The sequence below is a fragment of the Pelophylax lessonae genome (assembly GCF_965119305.1).
Source record: "Pelophylax lessonae genome assembly, chromosome: 1".
NCBI lineage: Eukaryota > Metazoa > Chordata > Amphibia > Anura > Ranidae > Pelophylax > Pelophylax lessonae.
The window spans coordinates 468477848-468502551 of NC_138768.1; the positions used below are offsets into that span (position 1 = coordinate 468477848).

The 24704-nt window shown below is 45.9% G+C and overlaps 1 protein-coding gene across 1 annotated transcript in view; it reads right to left on the minus strand.

Annotated features, from left to right (window-relative positions):
• RNF126 (ring finger protein 126) overlaps nt 1–24704 on the minus strand; it is a 213661-nt gene that overhangs the window by 133903 nt on the left and 55054 nt on the right. The window contains exons 3-4 of the mRNA XM_082261204.1: nt 19342–19399; nt 19025–19263 (exon numbers count right to left, since the gene is read on the minus strand). Coding sequence (XP_082117330.1) covers nt 19025–19263; nt 19342–19399 — 297 coding nt within the window. The remainder of the gene's footprint in view (nt 1–19024; nt 19264–19341; nt 19400–24704) is intronic.

Here is a 24704-nt window from a genome sequence, read left to right on the forward strand (position 1 = left end):
GATTTATGTCCAGACGCTATACTATTCAATATTGTATACTAAATAAGTGTTTGATTGTAAATACCACGCCTCCTACTGTGCAGCAGGAGTAACTTTGCTATAGTTATTAGGAACACACGTGCTGCAGACTATATAACTCCAGCATCTGTCACTGGGCTCCCATCCTGAAGAAGTCATGTGACCAGTGATGTAACGAGGAGGAGGAGCCAGAAACATCAGTCTCCGTTTACACTACGATACGTGTAGAGCAGCCGGGAAGCTGAAACTGCACATGGCACACCGATTTGGATTCCATGCGTTTTTTTATCCTGTCAAAACGTAAGTGTTTTGGATGAAGTTTTTTAAAATAAATGCTTTTTAAACATACTTCCCTATGAAATAATTTTCTTTGCCTATATACAACCGTGGAGCATTCCCATTCTGATTAGAGGAGGATTCAAGGGAAGCCATTGGCCAGGTGGATTGGTTTACTTTATTACTGAACATTACCATTGTGCTGCAGGTGAGCGCACATTGCACTCAAAGGTGGATAGCAGAAGGATGAATCTTGCACATTGAGCACTAAAGTTTATTGAAGAAGCACTGCATGTTTAAAATGATTCACAGATTTATTTTTTTAATTGGAAGAACATTTTACACCATTTTGATATTTATACCTTAGGAGTGTATCGATTTTACATTCTTCTTAGATTTATTTCACAGTGCACGTTTGGCACTCATCTACTTGTTTATATTTGAATCACAATGATATTTTGGCTTTAGTTTTGATTTTGTATACGGATTGTATTATTACAAATTGTATGCATTTTATTTAGAATTGCGCACCACCTTCACATTACTATTTAGTACACAGGGACCTCACATTTGTGAAGGGCTTCAGAATAGTGTTGAGTAGAGAATAACAGTTTTTGTTTTTTTGTGTTCCCAGAACAGGGTTTGGAGTCTTCAAAAGAGATTTGGGTGGGAGAAGCCTCTACCCCTGTCCCCATTCTTTCCTAACGGAGGCCTTAAGCTTAATGGTCCTTCCTCTGCTGGCTGGACCAATGCTTTGGCTGTGCTGACTGGATCTCTGCCTGCACTGACCATGTACAGTATTTCTGCCTGCTGCCTAGATGATTACTTTTGCTGTCGCTGACCACATCCATGCCTGCTACCTGGATGATCTCCTCTGTAGACCACTGGTAATTGGTATGTACTTCCTAGATGTTCGAAATTAAAAGTATAAAATTATGCTCCTAGAATGTCTGAAGGTGACTACTTGGATGTTAGGCCTCTGTATATGACCGTATATGCTGTGTAAAAGTCTCACATGTGGTAACACTATACTCAGGAGTAGCAGCAGAATGTATTTTGGGGTGTAATTTTTGATATGTAAATGCTTGTGTTAGAAATATCCTATAAATGGACAGCTTTGTGTAAAAAAAAACAAAAAAAAAAAAAAAACACGTTTAAAAGACTCATGATGCCTAATAGAACATATGTTATGGTATTTTCTTTCCCAAATGGGGTCATTTTGTGGATGTTCCCATTGTCCTAGAGCTCCAGGGCCTTCCAAAGGGTGATAGGTCATCATGAAATTCTATGTAATTTATGCTTCTAAAACGGCTAGAGGTGCTACTTGGATGTTAGGCCTTTGTATGTGGCCAGGCTGTATAAAAGTCTCACACATGGTATCGCTATACTCAGGAGTAGCAGAATGGTTAACGGGGTGCAATTGCAAGTAGGCATATGCTTTGTTTGCGAAAAAAATTGTTTATATGAAAATTGGGTGTAAGAAAAAAAAAAAAAAATATTTATATTATATTAGAATATATATATATATATATATATATATATATATATATATATATATATATATATATATATACACACACACTTTTTTTATACAACTTTCCTGAAAATTCTAAAAACAATTCCCCATAATGACAACGTGAAAGAAGTTTGTTTGAAATCTTTGCAAAATTACAAATACAAAAAAAAAAGGAAAAAAATAAAAAATCACAAGTATGCACAGCCTTTGCTCAATAGTTTGTTGAAGCACATTTAGCACCAATTAAAGCCTCAAGTCTTTTTGAGTATGATGCTACAAGTTTGGCACACCTATTTTTAGGCAGTTTCTCCCATTCTTCTTTGCAGGACCTCAAGCTCCATCAGGTTGGATGAGAAACAGTGCACAGCCATTTTCAGATCTCTCCAGAGATCTTTAAAATCGGGCTCAAGTCTGGGCTCTGGCTGGGTCACTCAAGGACATTCACAGAGCTGTCCCGTAGCCACTCCTTTGTAAAATTGGCTGTGTGCTTAGGGTTCTCTTGTTGGGAGATGAACCTTTGCCCCAGTCTGAGGTCCAGAGCACTCTTCAAACAGGTTTTCTGCATTCATCTTTCCCTTGATCCTGACTAGTCTCCAAGTTCCCGTCGCTGAAAAACATCCCCACAGCATAGCGCTGCCACCACCATGCTGAACTGTAGGGATGGTTTCGGCCATGACACTTGCCATTTAGGCCAAAGAGTTCAATCTTTTTTTCATCAGACCAAAGAATTTTGTTTCTCATAGTCCTTCAGGTGCTTTTTTGGAATCTCCAGATGGCAAAAGGCTGTGAATACTTCTGCATGTAATTTTTTCATTTTTTATTTTTAATAAACTTGCAAAGATTTCAAAACAAGCTTCTTTCACATTATTATGGGGTATTGTTTGCAGAATTTTGAGGAAAATAATGAATTTTATCAATTTTGGAAAAAGGCTGCAACATAAACGTGAAAAAAAGCGCTGTGAACATTTTCTGCATGCACTGTAAGTCAAATAATAGCTGTGACCCCTTACAACCACAAGCAGTGTCTACGTTAAGTCAACTTGATCCTAAATATCTGAATATCTGCAGTCAGAAAAAAGCTTCAGGCTATTTTCATGCTATTGAGAGCTTATAAAACCGTGGACAGTGCGGGACCAACTCTGGCAAGCCAAAGTGCAAAGACAGAAGTCACTAAGCCGCAGTACCATTTTCTGTGCGCGGTCACAGGGTTACCTCTAAAAATGCGCGGAAGACAGAAAACCGCACATAAAAGATAGCTGGATCATAAAAAAAATAAATATAAAACCCTGGTTGGGATTGCAGGATGGTAAGAAACTCAAATGTGCTTTGACTGTACACTGCCCAGCTACCATAAACAGAACCCAAGTATAAAGTAGAGGGATTCCCAAAATGTAAAGCTAGTAAAAAGAAAAATAAGCCTAGAAGATCTTTACCCCTGCATACACTGTTTAGCCTAAAGCTGCACCCGAGAGAGAATAGCCAAATACATCTATAAAAACTCTAAAAATCACTCACATTAACCACTTGACGCAAACCGACGTAGGTCTACGTTGGCTGCATTTAAGTGATTGTACCTGGGTGATGCCTGCAGCTAGAGGCATCACCCCGGTACCGTTTTTTAGAGTCGGCGATCGGCTTTCCGGCGTTAATAACCTCCCACCGCCTTCCGTGGCTCTGCCTGGGTCTCCCATCCCACCGGTAGACCCGAGCAACCAGCCGGCGAATGCGGCTTCGATCGGGTCTCCGATGACGTAACCCGGAGGTGGTGTCCATGACGTCACGTCCGAGTTATTCGGCTGCTAAAGGTGCCGAATTAAAAAAAATAAAAATAAAAGTGACCGTATTCAAAAATGCAGTCTTTTAGACCCCCGATCCCTCCATAAAGAGTACTTGTCACTGCCTATTGCTGTCACAAGGGATGTTTACATTGCTTGTAACAGCAATAAATGTGATCAGATTTTTTTTTTTCCTATTTTATTTTTAAAATTTTAGCACAGTTTAAAAAAAAAAAAAATATATGTTTAGCTGCCCCCGTCGCCGTAAGCAAACGAATAAAAAAAACGTATACGGAAGTAGCGCCCGCAAATGAAATCGCTGTTCAAACCACACATGTGAGGTATTGCCAGAGCGAGAGCAAGAATTTATAAAAAAAAAAAAAGCTACTCTTTAACTCTAAACTGGTAACCGTAAAGAGTCGCCTATGGAGATTTTTATTGACCGCAGTTTGTCGCCATTCCGCAGGTGTGCGCAAAACCGTAACATGTTGGGTATCCATTTGCTCGACATGACATCTTTTGCAATATAAAAAAAAAAAAAAATGGGCTAACATTTTTTTTTTTTTTTTTAAATGCAGTGAAATTAATTTTTCCAAAAAAAAAAAAATGGAATTTTTGTAAAATCTTACCGTAAAATTCCTCTCTCTGAGTCCTCCGACAGTCACCCCCACCTCTAAGTCATCAATATTGGTATTGACTTCCGCTCCGCAGGAGTAGCTAGGCATAAGACTTAGTCAAAAGAACAAAGCATTTAGCATAGACACACCCATGGGGGCTGTCCCACTGGTCAATACTCCCCTGCATTGATTCCTCCCAGCTCCGTTTGGTAAAATAGCAGTAGGTGTACAAGAAAAAAAAAACCAAAAGAGGGGTGGGTGCGGCGACTGTCGGAGGACTCAGAGAAAGGAATTTTACGGTAAGATTTTACAAAAATTCTGTTTTCTCTTACGTCCTCCGACAGTCGCCGCCACCTCTAAGTCATCACTATTGGGATGTCCCAAAGCAGTGTAGACACGAGGGGTGGGAGACGCAACCGCAGACAAGGCAACACAGTACCCACATCAGAGAAAGGAACCTTACACGCACAGTAAGAGAACCTTCTGGGCAACAGAAAAGGCTCAACAGGAGCAACAGCCCAGGAAAGCAAATAACCCAGGGTATAAACAACCCCAACAGCCAGGGACCCACAAAAAAACAAGGGTCCCCTATGGCACTGCTGCACTGAGAACTTTGCGGCCAAAGGAGGCATCAGCTGATGCCAGAACATCCACCTTCTAGAATTTGAAAAAGGTGTGCACCGACGACCAAGTCGCAGCCTTGCACACCTGGGCCACCAAGGCCTGATGCCGGTAGGCCCAGGACGTACTCAATGATCTGATCTGGTAGAGTGCGCCTTAACAGGAAAGGGTGGAACCCGTTCCTTCAAAGCATAGGCCTGTACAAATGGTCTGTCTGATCCATTTGGCAATGGTCGCCGCAGGCACGGCCATGCCCTTTCGAGGTCCCTCAGGAAGGACAAAGAGAATCCGATTTCCGAAAGGATTCAGTGGACGACAGGTACACCCTGATCGCCCTGACAACATCCAAGGAATGCAATGCAACCTCCTTAGGATGCTTAGGCTTCACACAGAGCGAAGGCAAAACAATGTCCTCATTAAGGTGAAAATAGAGACCACCTTAGGGAGAAAAGACGAATGAGGTTGCAAGACCACCTTATCCTTGTGAATCACCTAGTAAGGAGAGCGGCAAGACAACGCCGCCAATTCTGACACCCTGCGAGTCGAAGTGATTGCCACTAGAAAGGCAACCTTCTTAGAGAGCAGAGGCAACGATATCTCCCAGATGTTTTCAAAGGGAGAACGCTGTAGTACGGACAGAACCAAGTTCAAGTCCCATGGAGGCAAAGGCTCCCTCCGGGGAGGAGCCAAATGTTGCACACCTTGGATAAAGGTGCGAATTAAGGAATGAGACGCCACAGGGCGTTGAAAAAGAACAGCCAGTGCAGAAACCTGGCCCTTAATCGTGGCCAGCGCCAAGCGCTGGTCCACACCAGTCTGAAGGAAAGCCAGGATTCTCGTCACCGAGTATGAGCGAGGGGAGAACCCCCTGGACTCCAGGCGAAATAAGCTTTCCAGGTACGGTAATAGATTTTACCAGATGAGGCTTTCCTAGCCTTGATAAGAGTAGGAATGACCTCTGAGGAGAGACCCCTGTCTCTCAGGACCTGGCTTTCAACAGCCAGGCCGTTAAAGCCAGCGACTGTAAAGCAGGATGGAAGATCGGTCCCTGAGACAGCAGATCTTCTCACATTGGCAGCCGCCAAGGAGGCTCGACCGCCAGGTGAACAATGTTGCGTACCAGGAACGGCGTGGCCAGTCCGGCACCAGTAGAATCACCAACTTCGGTTCCGAGGCTACCCTGTGAAGGAACCTGGACAACAACTGAATCGGAGGAAAGGCATACATCAGATGATACCGATGCCAAGGGGCCACCAACGCATCCGAGGCGTCCGCCCACGGATCGCGCGTTCTTGCCACGAATCTTTCCACCTTGTGATTCAGCCGAGTTGCAAACAGATCCCCACTTCGCACACAGCATTTGGAAGGCCTCCGGGTGTAGGGACCATTCCAGGGTCTGGCAGCTCAGATAGTGGGCCTGCCAATTCTCCACACCCGGAATATGAACTGCTGAAATTGCCAGGACATTAGTCTCAGCCCTAAATAGAATGTCGGTCACCTCTCGGGCCGCCCGGGACCTCCTGGTGACCCCTTGGTGGTTGATGTAAGCCTCCGCGGTAGCATTGTCCATCTGTACCCGAACAGGACGGCCCCGTAGGCGATCCGACCACTGGAAGAGACAAAGTCTGATCTCTCTCAGTTCCAATATGTTGATAGGAAGGGAGAATTCCTCCTCTGACCAAGTGCCCTGGGCAGACAGGTTGCCCAGGACTCCACCCCAGCCTGACAGGCTGGCATCCGTGGTAATCACCGTCCACAGCAACGGACGGAAGAATTTTCCTTCAGACACAGCCGGGGACTGAAGCCACCACAGAAGATCCATTCTGGTCCGGCGACTCAAGGAGACACTCAGATCCAGGGACTGAGGCAGTCTGTCCCACCTGGCCAGGATCTCCGCTTGAAGAGACCGTGTGTGAAACTGAGCAAAGGGTATCGCCTCGAAGGCCGATACCATCAACCCTAGGGGACCGCATGCAGGTCCTGAGTGACGAGGATGGCTTGTCCCTGAGTGACCTGATCTCGTCCCTTAAGGTCCGGAGCTTGTCCTCCGACAAGAACACCTTTGCTTGAGCAGAGTCCAGAACCATTCCCAGATAGGGAAGACAAACCGAAGGAGACAAGGTCGACTTCTATACGTTGATGGTCCATCCGAACTCCTGGAGCGTCTGTACCGTAGTGGACAGATCGAGCAGCAGGTCCTGGCTGGCACTCGATCTTAACAGGAGATCGTCCAGATATCCCAAGACCGCAATGCCTTGTGCCCGCAACAGGGGCAGAACAGGCGCCAACACTTTGGTAAAGACCCTTGGAGCCGAAGCAAGACCGAAAGGTAACGCCACAAACTGATAGTGATCCTCCGCTAATGCGAACCGAAGGTACCTCTGGTGACCCTCGAAAATGGGGATGTGTAGGTACGCATCCTGCAGATCTATAGAGCCCAGGAATTCCCCTGGACTGAGGGAGGCCACCACCGAGCGGAGGGATTCCATACGGAACTTCCGAACGCGCACGAAGCGGTTCAGCACTTTCAAGTCCAGAATAGGGCCGCACCTTGCCCTCCTTTCTGGGCACAGTGCACAGATTGGAATAAAACCCCCGAAACCTGTCCCGATGAGGACAATCACCCCCTGGGCAAGGAGATCCTGCACTGCTTGACGCAGGCCCTGCAGACGCCCTGGGGTCAAATGAATATTTGAGGGAAAGAACCTGTTCGCCAGCCGGGAAAGGTATTCGATCTTGTACCCTGATCAAATGATTTCCTGAACCCACCTGTCCGGAATTCGGAGCAGCCAAGGTTAGAGGAAACCGCGCAAACGTCCCCCCACCCCTAAAATGGGTGAGGGCGCCCCTTCAGGCAGAGGCGGATTGACCCGCCGCCCCGGCATTGCCGGACTTCTGCTTGGCCGCCCAGGGCTTCTTCTGGCTACCTTGGCCCTTGAAGGGCTTGCCCTTGGTTTGATTCCGAAAGGCACGAAAGACCCTTGATTGGGTCGAGAGGCGGACCCCGCTTGCCACGAAAGGACTTGTTCTTCGGGTTCTGGGGCAGCATGGTGCTCTTGCCCCCCCGTGACACCTTTCGCCAAGGTATCCAACGCCTTGCCAAAAAGGCGAGAACCAGCATAGGGAAAATCAGCAACAGTTTTCCGTGATGTCTGATCAGCCAACCAGCTCTTCAGCCAGATCAGTCGGACGGTTAAGCACCGCAACACTAGATAGGCGTGCTACCAAAGGGGCCTCATTTAAGGCCGCATCGCACAAATACATGACTCCTTGGTGAATTTGGTTCACCATAGCCAGTGTGGCAGGTGGGGCAGAATCAGACGCGAGGTTGCGTCTAAGCACCTTAGTCCCAAAAAAAGAAATCCCCTATTGGTGGGACTTTAAAGGCACTCTTGAATACACAAATTTTGAAAAATATAATATTTTATTAGAAAAAACAATATGACAATAATTATTATTAATTATTATATTAATTATTATATTATTAATTAGACTAAGCACCTTAGTCCAATCAGCCACCGCCTGAGCCACCAAAACGGACGCAAAAACAGGTTTGAGCAAGGAACCCGCCACCATGTAGGAATGGCGGGCAAGAGACTCCAACCTCCTGTCCGTGGGATCCCGAAAAACCGGGGTCTCCTCAGTAGGAATCAAGGTAGCTTTGTTTAACACGGCCACAGTGTGTTCCACTTGTGGAGGCACACACCATCGCAATTCCGTAGCCGGAGCAAAGGGTTATAGCAACTTAAACCGACTAGGTACCGTGAATGGACGTTTTAAAGTGCGCCACAGTTCATTCACAGTGTAATGAAACTCAGCGGGGCAGGGAAAAACCTGCGCCGACTTGCTGGTCCTGTGTGTCCCAAAAGAGGACACAATGCCCGGAGGACTGGGCTCATCCTCCAAGTGTAGGGTTTATTTTACAGAAGAGATTAACTCATCCATAGTCGCGCATTCAGGCGACCTCGGGGGAGAATCATCAACCCCCTCCACCTCCGCCTCCCCCTCAGACCCCAGAGGGTCCAGGGATGAGCGAGACCCTGAAAAGGGCATGCTCGCCACAGCAGCCACATCACCATCTGAATCAGAGGAGATAGATAATCTGGGCCTTTTCCTAGCAGCACGTTCAGCCATCAGCACCTCCATTTTGGACACTAAAGACGCCACTATGACGGCCAAATCAGGTATAACAGGAGGACTGGGGTCCCCCACCAGGGCTGGAGGGAATTTGCTGTCCTGAGATTCCATTGCCCAAGTCAGAAACAATAGAGCAATAAAAAAAAAAAAAAAAAAAAAAAAAAAAAAAAAAAAAGGTACTGGCCCTTTAAAATCGCCGCGGAGTGCGCAGCCCACCGCTATATATACACACTGACAAAAGACCCCCAAGAGAAGAAACTGAGCCAGGAAGGACAAAACAGAGTTATGGAAGAGACAGTCTGCATGAGCCCACACAGAGTGTTACCACACCGATCGCTGATTCAGAGGAAAAGGAAGTCATCAGAGGCTGAACTATAAGCTGCAAGACCCAGGGAAAATGGCTGCCCATATAACTGAATGGAAGGCTTCGGCAAGATGGCCGAACAAGTGCTCGGAACGATCGTTCTGCCACGCGCCGGATGGCGCCAAAACAGCATGCAGTTAAGTCCACAGTGAAGCCAGACATGCTTGCCCATACTTAAAATGGCGGACCGTGTGGTTTTTACCTGCTGCGGCCGCCGCACACACAGTCTGCACCCCCAAAAAACACAGCCGTGACACAGGGGAAGGGGCCCCCAAACACACACAGCCCCGCAGTGCATGCACAAGGAGACCTCCGCAGGGATCGCATCAGGGAGCCCCACACAGGCACAGACATGGGGAACACACAGCAACACAGGACTGCCACCCCAGACAGAGGCCCCACACAGAAAGCACTTACCTGTATCGGACGGCGTGGGGTGCCTCTATGAACAGAAAGCCGCTGTCCTCATCTGACAGGGAATGCCGTTAGCCAAGGACAGGACACTGGAGCACCACAGATGTGTCCAGTGAGGTAGCCACCTCACAGGTTGCATCCCTGCTGCGAGCAGGGATGGGTCGTTCATAATGCCAGGATGAACACATGGCTGAACGCTCGATGTCGGGCTGGGGGTCCCTCTGACCCTCTGCACTGGAGAACCAGGGCGGTCAGTCCGATTCCCAGCTCTGCAAGAATCCATCTTCATCCGAAGATCCAACTAAAAACTAAAGCTGACAAAATAAACAGCTAGTAAAATCAAAGAAAAAAAAAAAACTGACATTTTTAAAGAAAATCAAAGGAAAAAATAAAAAAAAGAAGATTAGAAAGGCTGAGACTGTAGCCCCAGCACAGGGAAGCCCAACTACTCCTGATGTTAGGCCGAAACAAACTGAGTTGAGAGGGATCAAAGCAGGGGGGTATTGACCAGTGGGACAGCCCCCATGGGTGTCTATGCTAAATGCTTTGTTCTTTTGACTAAGTCTTATGCCTAGCTACTCCTGCAGAGCGCAAATCAATACCAATAGTGATGACTTCGAGGTGGCGGCACTGTCGGAGGAAGTAAGAGAAATGGTGTTTGAAAGACCGCTGCGCAAATATCGCGTGACAAAAAATATTGCAACGATTGCCATTTTATTCTTCAGAGTCTTTGCTAAATTATTATATATATATATATATATATATATATATATATATATATATATATATATATATATATATATATATATATATATATATAAAAATCTATAAATCTATTAAAACACAAAAGGAGAGGTCACAACCGCCACAGATAGAAAACCATAAAATTAGATGAAGTGAGAACACCTGCGCTCGTTGGCAAAGAAGATACTTCAGGATTTCCAATACCTGGCCTGAATCAGATGCGGTTAATAAGATAATCTTACAGTTAAAGTAAATAAAAAAACAAACAGAGCAGAAGAAGACATCCGCTCCTGAGGCTGATTCACACTAGTCAGAAAACATCCCACTGCAGGCTGTTGTCTGGGCTGGATGGGCTTTTGAGGGCAGTGCCTTGCGATATTGCAGCACATTTTTGGCAACTGTGTGGAAAGGAAATTAAAATTAAAAAAAAGGTAAGGTGACATTTCATTCACCTACACAAAGCATGAGAGCTGCAGAGTGGTGTGGGAGAAATGCAGACATGTTACATTTTACCCCACACAGCCATTTTCCACAGCTGCCTCCTCCCGTCAATGTGGACAGGGCATAAACCATTGTTTTTTTGGGTACCATTGCACAGACAAACATTTTTCTAGTGCAATCTCAGCACAAGCATGCAGCCCTTAGTGCAACTGAGAGAATGTGAGAAGTTAGAGCCTCTAGAAGGTTGATCTTCAGGTTCTAAGTGACTATAGTGTCTATTTCTGCTGTAGGCAGCAGTATAACCTTAGGTTTATTATAAATAAAACCGAGTCCCTCAGGGGCTGGTAGAAAACAAATGGGATTTTTGACTTACCGTAAAATCCATTTCTCCTCCGATGTTCACTGACGGACACAGCACCTGTTATTCTTGACCATTGGATTATGCTGCCCCCTGCAGGAGTAGGACATTAGGCAGAAAACTTCTGGCTGCACCCATGGGCAGTCCCAGGAGGTATACTCCCTCTTCCTGCTAAGGTCACTCAGTTTTGTTACAAGCAGTGTCAGGAGAACTACAACTCCACAGAGGGGTGGGTCCTGTGTGTCAATGATCTTTAGAGGAAAAAGATTTTATGGTAATTCAAAAATCCCATTCTCTCTCATTCATTGACGGACACCGCTCCTGTCATTCTTGACCATTGGGACATCCCAAAGCAGTGTCAAACATGAGGGGTGGGAAACAGCAAACTCCCAAAGCTAAAACAGTAGCCAACCAGGCGACAGGGGCTCAACCAAAACAACTGGAGCCCATCTGAAAAAACAATACAACCTCAAGGAGGATCAGGTCCTCTTAACAGCAGCCTGCAAAAACCATGCCGCCAAAGGAAGCTTCCGCAGATGCCAACACATCCATTTTATAAAACTTTGTAAAAGTGTGCATCGACGACCAGGTGGCCACCTTGCAAACCTGCGTCACGGACACTTGATGACGGAAGGCCCAGGAGGCACTAAGCCCCCTAGTAGAGTGGGCCTTGACAGGGAAAGGAGGAACCTGACCCCTGATGGAATAGGCCTGAACTACCATCTGTCTGATCCATCTGGAAGTGGACAACCCTTTGTGAGGTCCATCCGTGAACACAGAGTCCGACTTTCTGAAAGACTCCGTTAGCTGCCAAGTACTATCGAATTCCACGAACCACATCCAAGGCATGCAAGGCAATTTCCTTCATATTTTTAGGCCTGGGACACAGAGAAGGCAACTCAATGTCTTCATTTAAAACAAAAGTCAACTCAATGTCTTCATTTAAAACAAAAGTCAAAGACCTCCTAGGAAAGGAATGACAGACAGGGGCGAAGCACCACCTTTCCTTGTGAATCACCAAATAAGGTGAGCGACAGGATATTGCTGCCAGTTCAGACAACCTGCAAGCAGAAGAAGTGATAGCCACCAAAAAGGCCACCCTCAGGGACAGCGTAAGCAGGGGAATCTCCCAAATATTTTCAAAGGGAGACTTCTGTAGAGCTGAAAGCACCAAATTAAGATCCCAAGGAGGCAACGGAGCCCACACTGGAGGAACCAAATGTCGGACACCCTGAAGAAAAAAAAAAAAAAAAAAAAAAAAAAGGTACATACCCAGGGAGTGTGGCCAAAGGTCGTTGGATGAAGACCGACAAAGGCGATATCTGGCCGTTGATGGTACTGAAGGCCAAATTCTGTTCAACCTACCATTAAAGGAAGGTCAAGATTAGAGCCACCTGAACCTCAAGAGACTCACACCAAGCAATGCACGTCTTCCACGTACGATGATAGATCTTCCTAGGAGGTAGATTTCCTTGCTTTTAACAACATGGGAATCACAGACTCAGATTAACCTCTATCCTTTAGCACCTGGCGTTCAACAGCCAAGCCATCAAAGCCAACGACTGTAAAGCAGGATGGAAGATCTTGGGACTGCAGATCCTCCCGGAGAAGAAGCTTCCAAGGAAAGTCGGTGACCAGCCCCCCTAGATCGGCGTACCAGGCCCGGCGAGGCCAGTCCAGTGCCACTAGGATGACCGGAATCCCTTCTGCCTCGATCCTGCGTATGTGTCTGGGCAGAAGCTTGAGAGGAGGAAGGTGTAGATCAGACGATACTGACCCCACTGGGCCACTAGCACGTCTGTGGCGTGTGCCAGAGGATCCCTAGACCAAGCCACAAAACTCAGCACCTTTCTGTTGAGCCGAAACGCCAATAGTTCCACCTCCGGAGTACCCCACCAGAGACAATTGATGAAACCCCTTCAGATGAAGGGACCACTCCCTTTGGTCCAACGCATGCCAATTTTCCACCCGGGGAATGTGTATAGCAGAGAGGGCTGGAACGAACCGTTCTGCCCACCTTAGAATGCCTGTAACCTCCATGGCACTTCTTGTGCCCCCCTTGGTTAGTGACATGATCCACGGCTGTGGCATTGTCTGAATGCACACTGGGCATCACTGAGAACGATCCATCCAATGATCCAGACATAGTCTGATCGCTCGGAGTTCCAGGACATTGATCTGTAGTCTGGTTCCAGTGTCCAGATCCCCTGAGCAGAATGCTTGCCAAGGACACCTCCCTGCTGGACAGGCCAGCATCTGTGGTGACCACTGTCCAATACAAGGGGAGAAAGGATTTTCCCAGTCAAAGCGCCTGAGAGGGAAGCCACCATCTCAGGGACTCTGTTTCCCGACTCAGCTGGATCGGATTGTCCAAAGACAGCAAAGTTGTGTCCCACATGGTCAAAATCTCCCTTTACAGGGACCTCGTATGGAACGGTGCAAACTGAATCACCTCGAAGATAGATACCAACAGGCCCAACACCCGCATGCAAGTCTAGAGGGATGACTATTTGTTGGACAGCAGGAGACGAATAGCAGCCTGCAATTTCTGGAGTTTGTCCAGAAAAATTCAGAATCCAGCCAAACTCCCACAGAGTTCGTATTGTGATCTCCAGGTTCTCCACCAGAGCAGAGGAAGACCTGGCTCGCAGAAGGAGATTGTCCAAGTATCCCAGTACCGCAATCCCCCATTGGCAAAGCAAGGCTAGCACCGGAGCCAACACTTTTGTGAAGACCCGAGAAGCAGGGGTGATACCAAAGGGTAACGCCATAAACTGATATTGCTCCTCTCCCACAGCAAAGCAGAGAAAACACTGGTGACTGGCACATAATGTACTCCCCCCCCCCCCCCCTGTGAACCCTTTAATGATGTCATCCAGGGTAGCTCCAAACAGACGATCTCCTTGAAAGGGAAGATCAGTCAAGGCCCTTTTAGAAGTCTGATCCGCAGACCAGCATTTGAGCCAAAAAGACACGCCGAAGGACTACCGCCAAAACAGAGGCGAGCCATCTGTGGAACCACATCCAAAGAGGCATCACATAACTGCAGCCCCTGAACCAGCTTGTTCACCAGCTCAGCAAAGGCAGGAGGGAGCCGTTCTCCCTCCAGGTCACAGCGTACAAGCTTAACTTACTTGGTCTGCAACACGAGGGCAATGGTCAATACCGTCCTCACTGCCGAACCAGCTAAGGTATACATAAAGCAGTTAAAACCACCGAGTAGGATCAAAATACAAAGAAACCCACTCACCTGGCGCTCAAAAAATAATTGTAGAAATAAAATCACATTAAAACCTAGAGGCTAAAATGTGTGGTTTGATCAGTACCTTAATATGTACCAACATACAAACATAAATCAGCAGCTGCTATTAAATAAAACGAATCTAAACACAAGGTGCACCTATTTAAAAGAAAACTGTAGGATGCACTAGCAGCGCTAGTGTAGAGAAACAATCTCTAAACCTTAAGCAGAGTCCTTATAAAACATGTGAACAAAACTGATGTCCATTAATCAGATTTAGAGATGAAAAGTCCAAAGATTCAATTCCACCACCGTGTAGATATGACTGATAAAGCCTTCACCACAACTTTGTGCAAGCCCTATGGTAATAGACTCACCAGAGCCTGCTGCATACAGGCAAAACAGGACGTCTTAACACTCCAAGAGTCTGGACCCGGGATCAGGTGGAAAAGTATTGGACCCCTCTTCAATCCTCATACGATACCCATATGTGACATGTATAGGGATGGAATGACACCACATAGCGTGATACTGTATTAACCACACTTTATTCACACTCAAAATAAACACTCTGCAATGGTTGCACTCACAAAATCAACATTAGGTGAAGGCATGTAATAAAGGTAAGCTGCGTCCGGTCGAATCCTGTAGATGTTTAGTTAGTCATTCGGTACCTGAGACGGCTAACTCTCTGGACATGACTCGGAACGCTGGAGCCTGGTGACCGCTTAACCACGCCCTGACCGGTTTCGCCAACGAATGGCTTCTTCTCAGGCTCAGTTACCGAATGACTAACTAAACATCTACAGGATTCGACCGGACGCAGCTTACCTTTATTACATGCCTTCACCTAATGTTGATTTTGTGAGTGCAACCATTGCAGAGTGTTTATTTTGAGTGTGAATAAAGTGTGGTTAATACAGTATCACGCTATGTGGTGTCATTCCATCCCTATACATGTGTCACATATGGGTATCATATGAGGATTGAAGAGGGGTCCAATACTTTTCCACCTGAAGCCGGGTCCAGACTCTTGGAGTGTTCAGACGTCCTGTTTTGCCTGTATGCAGCAGGCTCTGGTGAGTCTATTACCATAGGGCTTGCACAAAGGTGTGGTGAAGGCTTTATCAGTCATATCTACACGGTGGTGGAATTGAATCTTTGGACTTTTCATCTCTAAATCTGATTAATGGACATCAGTTTTGTTCACATGTTTTATAAGGACTCTGCTTAAGGTTTAGAGATTGTTTCTCTACACTAGCGCTGCTAGTGCATCCTACAGTTTTCTTTTATATAGGTGCACCTTATACATAAAGCAGGCCACAGCCTCTGCCTTCTGGTCAGCCAGATCCATTAAGTCCGGGGACTCTTCCACAGGAATTAAGGTTGCCTTATTTAATCTGGAAACCGGAGGGTCCACCACTGGTGTCACAGTCCACTTTTTAAGGGAGAGATTCCTCATAGGGGTAACGGCTAGTAAAACGCTTAGGAACCCCACGGGGACGCTTTGGTCGCACCCACTCTTTTGGAAAAATTCTGTCAAAATAGGCAGGGAAAGGAAAACTCCTTTGCCGCTCTGGATGGCTTGTGCATGCCAAAGGGTACCTGCGTCTGTTGCAGCTTCAGCTGTGTCCTCCATCTTTAGGGTCTCATGCACGATACAATCAGTGCATCTACCAGCATCTTTTTACGAACAGTCGCGGAGGAATCATCCTCACTATCAGAGGACTCAAGGCGCGTGGTCACAGACCCAGCAGGGTGACCCACGTATGCAGTGGCCAAATCAGATTCAGGATCTGATGAGACAGATGAGGCAGGGGGCACTTTTGCTAGCCTGTCACCCACACAATGCCTCCACCCAGGACACAAGGGACTCCAGGACCGCAGTCAGTGCATGGATGGATGGTCGGGTCCCAGAGGGCCCCGCAGCCTCAGAGAAGGGATCAGGTGGGGAAACACGCTCCAAAGACTCCATGAGTCACCAGGGGGACCCCACAAAAAAGTGTAACACACTAAGGGACAACACCCACCGCACTGGCAGCAGCACCAGGTTGCCAAGCACAAGGCACAGAGCGATCCTCAGCAGAGAGGGAGAGGACCCCACTAGACTCACCACCCACCGACACAGGCACAGGCACCTGCAATCACCTGGAGGCTCTGCACTACACATGCGGTGATGAGGGAGCTGAATGTTCCAGGAGTCAGCACCAGGAGATAAGAAGGGGCTCCCATCGCCAAAATCAAAACCCACGGGGCGGCACTGTCATGGCCGCCACTATTTGCAATGCAAACCATAAGAAAATGGGCCTACAGGGACTCAAAAATCAGGAGACCAGGCATCAGGACAGATCCAGGCAGGATAGGGGGCCCTGGCAGGAGCCCCCACTAGGTAACCAAACTCCCCCCATTTGTTCTGTCGACAGCGGCGCACCCCCCCCCCCTTCCATCACCTGTTAGAGCTCTGCGCCCCCCCCCCCCAAAAAAAATAAATAAATTACATCCTCAACTATGTGGAGGAGGTAGGGGCAGGATGAGGAACTTGGCAGGGAGGGGAACCCGTGGGTCCGGCCGTCCCAAGGGGGGGGCACTGCTCCAGACAGATTCTCCTCTCCATTGAAATGGGGAGGCTGTCGGCCAGGAGGAATGCTGCGACTCAGGCCAAGGCCAGGTTGTATGCGACCTCGCGAGATGTTTAACTTGCAGGGCCAGCCACAATCCAGTGGGGCTAGGTCGTGCCAGACCTAGTGCAGAGCTGAGCCCTTTGCGTGCTCGCTGGCCAGACTGGGATGACCACTGAATCTAGATTATCCAGCCCGTCGCCAAGTACGGCAGTTGATTGTAGATCTCACAGAAAAAAAACAGGAGAAAACAATTTTCTATCTAAAAAATTTTGCCAGGACCAAAAGATCCCAGCAAGGAACTCCTGACTAGGCAGAAGAAAAAAAAACTGAGTGACTAGACCAGGAAGAGGGGGTATACCCCCTGGGACTGTTCATCGGTGCAGCCAGAAGTTTTTTCTGCCTAGTGTCCTACTCCTGTAGGGGGCAGCATACCCCAATGGTCAAGAATGACAGGAGCTGTGTCCGTCAATGAATGAATGAGAAACATAGGCTGTCATTGATTAACTCTCCTTTAAAACTTGCTTTACTGACCTGATCCAGATTTCATTTCCCGCCAACTTCACTAAATAAATGCATGTTCTAGAAGCAACTGGCATTCCAAAAAATAATATAGGCAGCCTTTGTTTATCTTGCAACACAGATTTGGTCTGTCCCTTTTCCTATACTATCTAACCAAATTCTGTGCACAAAGGTTGTTGTAAACTTGGTTTCCTCTCATGTCAGAGGTCCTTGGCAATTCCTAAAGAGCAGCTATATAAAAAAGAAAAACCCCAAACTGTAAAAATCAACTTTAACCACGTGCCGACTGCCAGTGGTACATATACTGCAGCAAGTACGTTGTTTCGCGGGACTGCTGGTGGGGGCGCGCACCTGCAGATTGGCTACAGTGGGAGCCTATCAGCAGGTCCAGGGGAAACCGGGCACCCGCGATCATTTCCCGTGGAGACAGAACGGCTGTTTCAGAACACAGGTCTTTGTGTTCATTCAGCAAGCCCACCCCCCCCCCCCCCACAGTTAGAAAGCATCCCCTAGGGACACATTTAACCCTTCGGTCGCCCCTGGTGTTAACCCCTTCCCTGCCAGTTTCATTAGTACAGTAACCGTGCATATTTTTATCAATGATTACTGTAGTAATGTCACTGGTCCCCTGAAAAGTGTAAAAAATGTCCGTTAGGTGTCCCAACAGTCCGCCACATTGTCGCAGTACCAAAATAAAAATAAAAAAAAAAAAATTGCCGATCGCCGCCATTACTAGTAAAAGTAAATAAAAATTACATAAATCTTTCCCCTAGTTTGAAGACGGGATAACTTTTGCGCAAACCAATCAATATACACTTATTGGGTTTTTTTTTTGGTTTTTTTAACAAAAATATGTAGCAGAATACATCTTGGCCTTAAATGATAAAAAAGCTAAAACTATTTTTTTTTTATATATTCTATAAACTATTTAGGAAAGATATCACTGTTTCCTAGCAGGCTGAACACACATTTATGAAGGTAAAAGTAGATTTTTACACAACATTTTCTCTGCTACTCTAGGGATTTTTACAGCTGTGACAGCAATAACATTCTCTACATACAGGTACTGTCAGATGTAAGAGCACGATTTTGTCAGGAGTCCCGTTAAGTTTAGAAAATCTAAAGGCAAATATATTTTTCTTCATCTTTATTTAGGACCTGGGATTTTATTTATTTTTTGAATGCTTTATAGACCTGGAATAATTTAATGCATTATATTTTTCTAAGAAAAGTTAGGTGCATATGCAGACATAATGCCACAAAAACCAAATCATGTCTTCGAAAGAAAAACAAAAAGAAAAAGATCTAGGCCAAATGCTACTACCCCATCCCCATACCTAACTCTGCTCAGCTCCTCCTCACCCTTCTAAGGTAGGCACACCCTCATGCCTTCCCGTAGAGCGCCTTGTACTCAGTCTAGCACGTGGTTGTCTTGCGCTGTATCTTTGCCGTGACTGTTGTTCTCTTCTGTTTTCCCCTTCACGGCTCTCTTCACTTGTTCCACTTGCTCCAAAGATGGGGAAATCTAGGCCCTCATTGAATATCCCAAAAGTAACTTGGCCATAACCAGGAGGTAATGCGAACTGGGTGGACTCTAGGCTCTTTAGAGAGAAAGTGCATTAGAAGAATAAACAACAAATAAAACAAAAAAACAAAACCATTAACTATTGCATATTTACCTCAAAGGGATGTCTGTTTTGATCTGTCCCAGAAGTGGTACTAGTATTTTCGGTGTTCCTGTAAAAGCCAGATTCATCATTATGGCATGAGCAGATAAAAAAACAAAGCAACATGCAAAAAAATGGCTAACCGTGCACACACTATATTATATTATTATATATATATATATATATATATATATATATATATATATATATATATATATATATATATATATATATATATATATATATATATATATATATATATATATATATTTTTTTTTTTTTTTTATTTATATATACACACACACACACACAGTGCCTTGCGAAAGTATTCGGCCCCCTTGAACTTTGCGACCTTTTGCCACATTTCAGGCTTCAAACAAAGATATAAAACTGTAATTTGTTTTGTGAAGAAACAACAACAAGTGGGACACAATCATGCAGTGGAACGAAATTTATTGGATATTTCAAACGTTAAACAGAAAACTGAAAAATTGGGCGTGCAAAATTATTCAGCCCCCTTAAGTTAATACTTTGTAGCGCCACCTTTTGCTGCAATTACAAGCAGGATAAGAGTTGGCGCATCACACATACCTATATAGCATCAAGGGGTATGTAGTTCATGTATAGGCATTAGTCTGGTGTAGTTGATGGCTGAAATAGATTACACTCAGGGCCAGCTCAGCTGCAGAGAGAAGTCAGCTCTGAAAGTGAAAATAAAAACAAAAAGCAGAGCGCCTCTAAGTGTTATCAGTTTAATTAAAAGGGTAATGCAGGTACAGGAAAACTGCTCACATTTAAAACCGTATAAAATAGCTCATCTGTTAGGTGGTCTGCAGGAACACAGGGGTCCACGGCTGGATGTTAGTAGCTCCAAGAGGTGGTGCAGGGGATGGTGAAGGAGGGAGATGTCTGGAGATCCAAGAGACCAGATAGTAGGATGGCCAGCAGCTTCAGGAAGGTGTTCTGTTCCTCAGAGCGACCCCTGGTGAGCCGAGAGACCGTTAGGTAGGATGGCTGTCGGCTTCAGAAGGGCGCACTGCTCCTCAGTACATCCGGTGCCAACAGATAGGGGAGCCCAGCGTGACAGATCCAGCAGCCAAAACGCACTTTTTTGCTGCGATTACAGCTGTAAGTCGCTTGGGGTAGGTTTATCAGTTTTGCACGTCGAGAGACTGAAATTTTTGCCCATTTCTCCTTGCAAAACAGCTCGAGCTCAGTGAGGTTGGATGGAGAGCGTTTGTGAACAGCAGTTTTCAGTTCTTTGCACAGATTCTCGATTGGATTCAGGTCTGGACTTTGACTTGGCCATTATAACACCTGGATATGTTTATTTGTGAACCATTCCATTGTAGATTTTGCTTTATGTTTTGGATCATTGTCTTGTTGGAAGACAAATCTCCGTCCCAGTCTCAGGTCTTTTGCAGACTCCATCAGGTTTGCTTCCAGAATGGTCCTGTATTTGGCTCCATCCATCTTCCTATCAATTTTAACCATCTTCCCTGTCCCTGCTGAAGAAAAGCAGGCCCAAACCATGATGCTGCCACCACCATGATTGGCAGTGGGGATGGTGTGTTCAGGGTGATGAGCGGTGTTGCTTTTACGCCAAACATAACGTTTTGCATTGTTGCCAAAAAGTTCAATTTTGGTTTCATCTGACCAGAGCACCTTCTTCCACATGTTTGGTGCATCTCCCAGGTGGCTTGTGGCAAACTTGAAACAACACGTTTTATGGATATCTTTAAGAAATGGCTTTCTTCTTGCCACTCTTCCATAAAGGCCAGATTTGTGCAGTATACGACTGATTGTTGTCCTATGGACAGAGTCTCCCACCTCAGCTGTAGATCTCTACAGTTCATCCAGAGTGATCATGGGCCTCTTGGCTGCATCTCTGATCAGTCTTCTCCTTGTATGAGCTGAAAGTTTAGAGGGACGGCCAGGTCTTCGTAGATTTGCAGTGGTCTGATACTCCTTCCATTTCAATATTATCGCTTGCACAGTGCTCCTTGGGATGTTTAAAGCTTGGGAAATCTTTTTGTATCCAAATCCGGCTTAAAACTTCTCCACAACTGTATCTTGGACCTGCCTGGTGTGTTCCTTGTTCTTCATGATGCTCTCTGCGCTTTAAACGGAACCTCTGAGACTATCACAGTGCAGGTACGGAGACTTGATTACACACAGGTGGATTCTATTTATCATCATTAGTCATTTAGGTCAACATTGGATCATTCAGAGATCCTCACTGAACTTCTGGAGAGAGTTTGCTGCACTGAAAGTAAAAGGGGCTGAATAATTTTGCACGCCCAATTTTTCAGTTTATTTGTTAAAGTTTGAAATATCCAATAAATTTCATTCCACTTCATGATTGTGTCCAACTTGTTGTTGATTCTTCACAAAAAATTACAGTTTTATATCTTTATGTTTGAAGCCTGAAATGTGGCAAAAGGTCGCAAAGTTCAAGGGTGCCGAATACTTTCGCAAGGCACTGTGTGTGTGTGTATATATATATTATACATATACACACATACACACACATATATATATATACACACACCCCAAAATAATTAAAGGAACACTTCAGATCTCATTAGGGAAAAAATATCATGCTGGATATTTATACTGATATGGACTGGGTAATGTTAGGAACAAAAAGATGCCACATTGTTTATTGTCAACGAAAATTATAACCCTACCGAAAATCAAAGTGAAAAAATTATGCAGCAGGCTATTCAATTTTGCTAAAATTTCATTGCTGTAACTCAAAATGGTACTTAGTAGTTTGTATGCATGTCTGACAAGGGTCGGGGTAATTCCTCCCAGATCTGGACCATGGCATGACAGAGCTCCTGAACAGACCGAGGTGCAACCTGGCAGCGTTGAATTGGACCAAAACAATGACCCAGAGATGTTCTATTGGATTTAGGTCAGTTGAGTGGGGGGGCATTCAATGGAATCAATTCCTTCATCCTCCAGGAACTGGCTGCATACTCTCACCAGATGAGGCCGGGCAGAGAAGGTGGTAACTGGACAGCTGGTAATCTCTTAGAGCAAGGGTCCTCTTAGTTTTCTCTCTCATATATGGAATCAATAAGAAAGGGGCCTCATGGTATAGCAAGTAGTAACATTTATTTCAATAAAAAATAGATAACTCACAACCAAGATAGGGGAAATGCTCCTCCACAAACTTGCAGTGTACAGGGAAAAATGGATTTTTGTAAAATCTTACCGTAAAATCCTTTTCTCTTAAGCTCATTGACAGACGTAGTCCTCCTTAATTAATATCAACTCGGGTTATACTGCCCGCTACAGGAGTAGGACTAGACAGGAAAGAAAACGTTCTGGCCACACCTTAGGGGCAGTCCCAGAGGGTATATCCTCTCTCTCTCTCTCTGCTACAGCAAATCAGTTATGTCACAAAGCAGTGTTTAGAGAATTTAACCCAACCCAACTCAAAAACAGAGGGGCGGGTACTACGTCTGTCAATGAGCTTAAGAGAAAAGGATTTTACGGTAAGATTTTTACAAAAATCTATTTTTCTCTGTCGCTCATTGACAGACGTAGTCCTCCTTGATTAATATCAACTCGGGACGTCCCAAAGCAGTACCACAAATGAGGGGTGGGAAAAATGGAAATCAAAATCCAATCTAGAAGGCCCAACCGGTGCCAACTAGAAGTCTTAAAGGCTCAAAGGATGAGACTCAACTGAAATTCCAACGGAAAACAACCCCCGAGGTAGACCACCGGTCTCCTCAAATTGCGGCCTGCAGAACCTTGCGGCCAAATGAGGCATCCGCCGATGCCATCACATCAACCAGGTGGCCGCCTTGCACACCTGGACCACTGACGCCTGATGGCGGTAGGCCCAGGAAGTACTGAGCGCTCGAGTGGAGTGTGCCTTAACAGGGAACGGAGGATTCCGACCCCTAATCGAATAAGCCTGTACCACCGTCTGTCTAATCCATTTGGAGATAGTCGCGGCAGATGCAGGCAACCCCTTTCTGGGGCTATCCGTGATCAAAAAAAGTGAATCCGTCTCACGGAACGATTCCATAGCCTTCAGGTATACCCCAATTGCCCGAACCACATCCAAGGAATGCAACGCATATTCCTGAGGATGATTGGGCTGAGGACACAAGGAAGGTAACACAATATCTTCATTCAGATGAAATTCTAAAACCACCTTAGGAAGAAAGGATGGCTTCGGATGAAGAACTACCTTATCCCTATGAACCACTAGATATGGGGAATGGCATGATAATGCAGCCAGTTCTGACACCCTGCGTGCAGAAGTGATAGCCACCAAGAAGGCCATCTTCTGGGATAATGTAAGCAAGGGAATCTCCCTGATATTTTCAAAGGGAGGTTTCTGCAGAACCGACAAAAATGGATTTTTGTAAAATCTTACCGTAAAATCCTTTTCTCTTAGCTCATTGACAGACGTAGTCCTCGGTGATACAGCACCTTCGGGTTATGTTGCCTCCACAGGAGCAGGACTAGACAGGAAATTAAAATGCTCTGGCCACACCCTAGGGGCAGTCCCAGAGGGTATATCCTCTCTCTCTCTCTGCCTCAGCAAATCAGTTATGTCAAAAAGCAGTCTTTAGAGATTTTAACCCAACCCAACCCCAAAACAGAGGGGCGGGGACTACGTCTGTCAATGAGCTAAGAGAAAAGGATTTTACGGTAAGATTTTACAAAAATCCATTTTTCTCTATCGCTCATTGACAGACGTGGTCCTCGGTGATACATCACCTTCGGGACGTCCCAGAGCAGTATCACAAATGAGGGGTGGGAAAATGGAAATCAAATCCCAATCTAGAAGGCCCAACCGGTGCCAACTAGAAGTTTACAATGCTCATCCTTAATGATGAGACTCAACAAAAAGAAATTTTTCAAAACAGAAAAAAACTCTCGAGGTAGACCACCGGTCTCCTCAAATTGCGGCCTGCAAAACCTTGCGGCCAAATGAGGCATCCGCCGATGCCGTCACATCAATTATATAGAATTTTGTAAAGGTATGTACCGACGACCAGGTGGTCGCCTTACATACCTGGACCACTGACGCCTGATGGCGAAAGGCCCAGGAAGTACTGAGCGCTCGAGTGGAGTGCGCCCTAACAGGGAACGGAGGACTCTGACCCTTAATAGAATAAGCCTGTACCACCGTCTGTCTAATCCATTTGGCAATGGTCGCGGCAGATGCAGGCAAACCCTTTCTGGGGCCATCCGTGATCACAAAAAGTGAATCCGTCTTACGGAATGATTCCGTAGCTTTCAGGTATACCCTGATTGCCCGAACCACATCCAAGGAATGCAACGCATGTTCCCGATGATGCTTGGGCTGAGGACACAAGGAAGGTAGTACAATATCTTCATTC